Below are 6,037 nucleotides of genomic sequence, written 5' to 3' on the forward strand. Positions count from 1 at the left end.
CAAGCCAATGGTAAGACAAACTCTTGACACAAAGTTTGGTCATTACTTGACTTGGCTTTAATATGTTGAGGGGAAGCACATGGTATAGGTGGTTGCAAGAAGAACCTCTTATAGAATTATCACATGAATGAAGTATGAGACAGATCTCAAACCACATTGTATGGTTCTTTGACCTTTCCTCTTATTTTCATAACTAGTGGTTGGTCAATAAAAAAAGGGGAAATTTGGTTTAATGTTTAAATACTAATAGTTGCCAACTAGACTTTACAAGGTCTAAGTAAACTTTTTGTAGATCATTTAGGGAGGACCTTGACTTGCCATCATTTCTTATGCAAATAAGTTTAAATTTTCTTTCCACTTAATTTTTTTTTAGAATATAGGAAAAACCAATGAGTCCTTAATCTTCCAACATTTCTTTCAGTGAGTCTATTCTTTTCTCATATATTTCTATTTAAATAGAATAATTCAATTTTCACCATGGAGCTTCTCATTACATGGGAGACCATCATTCCTTAAGGAGAGATGGGAAACCTACAGGCCGTCGAAGGTCCATCCCGACTAACGAATCGGCAGGTCCTAATCATGTAAGATAATAATGAAGAGAGAGGCCTATGTGTTCGTTCCTATCTCGAAATGGAATCGGCCGAACAATTGCAATAGCCTTCTTCCTATGAAAGGCACTACAAAATATAATTGCTAACAAATTACCCTCAGAGACCCTCTAAATCACATATTAGGATGGCTAAATTCACTTACCCTACACGGGCCTTCCTTTTCTTATCCTGTGTTGCTCTTTTCCTATTATCATTGCATGCAGGAAACGTTACTTTTAGCTTCCCTCCTCTAACAGGTATAGAAAGGAAAAATGATGCCACATATCAAGAGAGTAATCAAGGAGCCCTGCAGCTTACACGAAATGAAGCATCAGGGAACCTTAAGAACAGTTCTGGCTGGGCGTATTATACTGACCGTATTCCGCTATGGAATAGGTCTACTGGGGCTCTGGCCAATTTTTCAACTTACTTTCAATTCAATATTGATCTCAACAACAAAATATACGATAATCATGGAGATGGACTTGCGCTCTTCATGGCACCATTCGAACAGAACCACCAGAGGACTCTTATGGTGGATTTCTTGGCTTGTTTAATGAGGAAAGCTTTAAAAAATCATCTTATCAGATGGTTGCTGTGGAGTTTGATACATACAACAACGATTGGGATCCTGATGACAATCATGTTGGGATCGACGTCAATAGCATTTTATCGAAGTTCATTTTTCCCCTCAATACATCCAGTCTATTCAAACGCTCTACACACCAAAATCTCACAAACGCGACATGGGAGGCCTGGGTGGATTATGACGGTGTAGAAAAGGTTCTGCACTTCTTTCTCTGGTATAATTCTTCTAAACCCAAAATCCCTCTATTTAACCACACAATAGATCTGAGCAACTGTCTACCAGAGTACATCAATATTGGCTTCTCGGATGCCACTGGAGAGTACACAAAGACGCACACCATAAAAGTTTGGAATTTTACTTCTGAATATTCGTGGGAAGTCGGAATTGGAGTATATAAGTACCAAAGAGGATATTATAAATATTTTCACCAAGCCTCTTCCCAAGGAGACTTTTGAGTGTTTAGGAGGTAAGCTAGGGTTTATTTTCCTACCTACATCAAAATAGATGATGCAAGAATGCATCAGTATAGTGATATAGAGCACTGTGGTTTTTCTAGATTAAATGTTGATGCTTTCTATATTGGTGAGTATTTGTGATGGACAAAGTCATCTAGGACTCTTGATGGATGTTGTTTTGAACAGTGTGTTTGGACACTTGAGTAGGTTAGAGATAGTTGTTGCAGAGATGGATGGTTGTTGAAACCTTTGACATTGATGTCAATGGGGGAGAAATTACTACATGAAAAACACTTTGATATAGAGCACATTGAGGTATATCAGTGGGGGAGAATGATTGATGAAGAGTATTTGAAAAGAAAGGATAACAGTTTTTAACAATTAGTATTCTTAGAACTTGATATTTTTTTCATCTATGTTTCCATCAATGCCATAGGGTGAGATTGTTGGAATCATGAATGTTGATGATGCTCCTATGGAGTATTATTGTAGAAACATTATTAGATCATTATTATGATGATATGTTACATTCATGACTATGTTTTCCATTGATGCAAACATAGCAATTTTCTGTGGTATCTAACAGAAGATCAATAGTAAAGATAAAGTTGGTACAGATAGATCATTGAGTATTTTCACTAATGAGGTTAACAAGAGACACTACTAACTATCTAGGATATGAAGCTAACCTTAGAAGCAAAATATATTATGTTTAAAAGAAGATATGAAAGTTTTGGTAAAAAGTATTCTAAGATAGACTTTATAGAAGCATGTTTCGGTAAACTTTTTATACCTCTTAGTAAAGTTGTTATTTTGAGAAGCAAGGTTAAAGGCATGTAGAAGACATGTTGAAGATGATTTTGCTAAGATTTCTTATCATAATATTAGATGTATAGAAAGTTATTCAAGTTAAAAGGTGACTGATTCATGTTATCGTTATGTATAACATTTTCTTAATGAGGTCCTAGATTAATTAATTAAGAAGGTGTAATAGCCAACTCATGGAATTGTTTGATGGATTTGGTATAAGGGAATGGCATTTTTCTTTGATTGTATTAATGATTTCATGAAGAAAAAATATTGTAATAGAAAAGAAACAAGTTGATATGAAAATATAAGCAAAGAAGAGTGAAGTTGGAGAGAACTTCATTATCAAGGTCTTATTTTGAGATCCAAGGTTTGAGATTTGGATCTGAGGTTTGTTTCCTAGTCTACAAAGTTGGTTTGCAAGATAGAGGAAAGGGATTAAAGCATAGTATGAACAATTATTCTCTAAGGAATAGTTGAGAGATCAGTTGGATAGTGAACTTCATTGGTCTTGTCCCATAAGCTATTTGGATAGTGGGTCCTTTGCCTTCTACAACTCCTAATAGTGTTAGCACAACTCCTAACAGGATTGGAATCTCCTAATAGGTGTTCTAAGTCTCCTAATAGGGACTCTTATGTACTGAATATGTTTATAGACTCCTAACAGGATTGGAATCTCCTAATAGGTATTCTAAGTCTCATAATAGGGACTCTTATGTACTGAATATGTTTATAGACTCCTAACAGGGTCAATCCTCTAACAAGGAATATGTATATCAATATACCTTTGTGGGCTTCATTCAAATTGAGATTTTCTCTCTTATAGGGTTTCCCTAGTTAACAAATCTTGTGTAATTGTATTAAGGTTGATAAATGTTTTAATTGGATAACTAATTTAACACGCCCCCCCGCCTCCACCCCTTCTTTAGTATAGGTAAACCTTCTATATAAGAATTTATGCAATTGTCATTTTACAAAATGTCATATTATTATGTTGCTTTGGTTAAGGTTTTGGACTTAAATTTTGATTGTTTTACTAATAATTTTTGTCACGATTTGATTCATAGGGAAAGGGAAAAAAACATATTATACAAGAACAATTTCTTCCTTATATGGTAGCCATAGTATTGTGTAATGATGACATCGTATATAGTAGTGACTTTGTAACCCTATAGAAAAAAACCCTCAAGACCATCAATCTACAAATTCATGTGCTTGTGATGGATCCAAATCCAACAAAAGAGAAATAGGCTTCAAGAAAAGAATTGTGTCATAGAGCATGCTACTTGGAAGTAAGAAGCAATGAGTCTTTAACTAGGACAATAGTTCAATAAAGATTTATGTTTTATACTAATTTATGGATCATGAACCACAATATGTATTTTTTTTATAAGAATTTTTTAGACCAATCAAGTCGTTCCACCTGGTGAGGGCACCAATGTAGGTCATATAGGTATGTGATTTTAGTTCTCAATCATCAAAATGGACATTTTTTTTTCATGGTTATTACTGATAGTTTAATACTACTCTTGTCATGTTTTTGAAATCAATATTTCAAAAAAGATAATACACTGTGTGTGTGTGTGTGTGTGTGTGTGTGTGTGTGTGTGTGTGTGTGAGAGAGAGAGAGAGAGAGAGAGAGAGAGATATTATGTTTTTAGTTGCTAATGATTTCCATATTCTTACTTCCATGAGGATGGTCAGCACTCTGAGATTGCCAATTGTAGGATTGGCAACAAGGAGCATGCAAACATCCACACCTATTGTAACTAGAGATGGTAAATCCTTGTTTTGCTACATTTTATTATGTGTTAAATATGATTTGATTTTTAATTTCTTGTTCATTTTAGTATAGTATGATCTTGATTGACTTTTAATAGGAATAGCTACACCTTCTCATAGTCATAGAACTGATACTAGTACTGGTGATAATTTACCAACATTTCATGGAGGAGACCATGTTACTTGTACTAGATTATTGGAGGCATTAGTGTTGATGGTCGAGAAAGATATGACTCCCTTAAAATTTCTTAAGCTTCTATGTACTTTAAACTTATAATTATTTAGAGTGTAATTGTAGTTTACTTATTCATAACTCATTTTCAATTAATGATCTTGTGATGATTTTGCAAGAAAAAATATTTTTTATGAAACTTTTTAAGATTTAACATTGAAGATATTTGGGTCCACATTACGTAAAAAGTACATAGCTTGATATAATTGGTTGCTACATTTTTCTATTCATCCATTTGTTGTAATATATTCAACATACATAGTGTGAACTAATTTTTTTTATCTAATAATTTTTTTTTTTGTTAAAAGATGGAATGAGTAAGCCACTAAATTAAAAGATCAGCTCATAAAAACTATGGAGGAGTTCTTTGGTAAAAATATTTTGAAGAAAGCCCAAATTCTAAAGAATGCTTGCAAACATGTAACGATTGTGAGAGACTAGTACAGAAGGGCTCTAAAGCTCAACCCAAAGTATGAGCATTCTCCTATGGTGCCATAGCTAGAGTGGAATGAAATCATTGAAGATGCAAAAGAGATGAGGCTAAGAGATAAAGGAATTAACCCACCACCTAAAAAAATAGGTATGTGGTATTATTAATATAATTATGCACAAATTAGTGATCTTTAGTTAAGAGGCTGATGCATTTGCTACTTTTAGTATCATTGATTATAATTTTCTTATAGATTTCCTTGTATGCTTTGGACAGATCTAAGTAATGTATTGATTAAATATCTTAGAATAATTTGTATACCAAAATCCTTTCCCCCTTTCTATGGGACCATCCTAAAAACTTAGGGATATTATAGTGTGTAAGTTTACCATTTATAATCATTTCTAAGTCATACACTTCTTGTCCTTGACTGGAATCTATATTTATACTTTCACGGCCACAACCTAGTTCGTACTTGGAAGGAATAAAGTTGGAATACAAACATAGTGAGTATTGTTGTTAGGAACTATCATCCTAATCCAACCTCAAAAATCTGAAACCAATATAGCTTTAAGGGTTTCAACCCTAAGGAATCATCAAGACCTTCTCCTCTTAAAAAAATCAACTTTTTCACAATGTAAGCCACTAGTTACACAAACTTAGCATTAAGTCCTTAACCTTATTTGAGCACCAACCCAAAGCAACTTAACAATCTCTATTTGAGCACCAACCACATTACAATTTGAGCATCAACTTAGTTACATTACCATTTATTTAAGAATCATATTATGTCTCAATTCACATTAAAAAAAATCTTACACTCTATGTCCAAATAAAATAATATGAGATTTTGATATCAATACAATACTGACTAGGTCTCTGAACTATACTCAATACTACAATTATATCAGTTAATTAAACCCTAAATATAACCATTGTAATATTATATTCAATTTGAAAGATAAAACTAGTCGCTTCTTCTATATGTGTGTTATCATGTAGATTTTATCTATAAGTATGCCTTGTAATAATTCGCTTATACTAGTGAACTCTAAAACAAATCTAGAGTATTAGCAAATCAACTACCTATTTCTTTGTTAATTCATGGCTCAAATAACATCAAATCATAATGTCAATCACCAAAATTCT

At 33.2% G+C, this 6,037-nt stretch overlaps 1 protein-coding gene across 1 annotated transcript; it reads left to right on the forward strand.

The window, feature by feature from the left end:
- Positions 1–494: 494 nt before the first annotated feature.
- LOC149558910 (seed lectin-like) lies at positions 495–1,637 on the forward strand. The gene is made up of 3 exons (XM_089831108.1): positions 495–573; positions 818–1,128; positions 1,182–1,637. Exons 1-3 carry the CDS (start codon positions 495–497, stop codon positions 1,635–1,637), a joined length of 846 nt encoding a protein of 281 aa, XP_089687234.1.
- Positions 1,638–6,037: the final 4,400 nt, after the last annotated feature.

The sequence above is a fragment of the Cupressus sempervirens genome, chromosome 5, assembly GCF_028749045.1.
Source record: "Cupressus sempervirens isolate cs-2001-9-10 chromosome 5, ASM2874904v1, whole genome shotgun sequence".
Taxonomy (NCBI): Eukaryota; Viridiplantae; Streptophyta; class Pinopsida; order Cupressales; family Cupressaceae; genus Cupressus; species Cupressus sempervirens.

Bases quoted from the DNA above. Each gene is read 5' to 3' on its own strand.
- LOC149558910 (XM_089831108.1), top strand. From the start codon at position 495: ATGGGAGACCATCATTCCTTAAGGAGAGATGGGAAACCTACAGGCCGT. The intron at 574-817 runs GTCCTAATCATG...CATTGCATGCAG, and splicing joins CCCGACTAACGAATCGGCAG to GAAACGTTACTTTTAGCTTC. The intron at 1,129-1,181 runs GTGGATTTCTTG...TCATCTTATCAG, and splicing joins ACCACCAGAGGACTCTTATG to ATGGTTGCTGTGGAGTTTGA.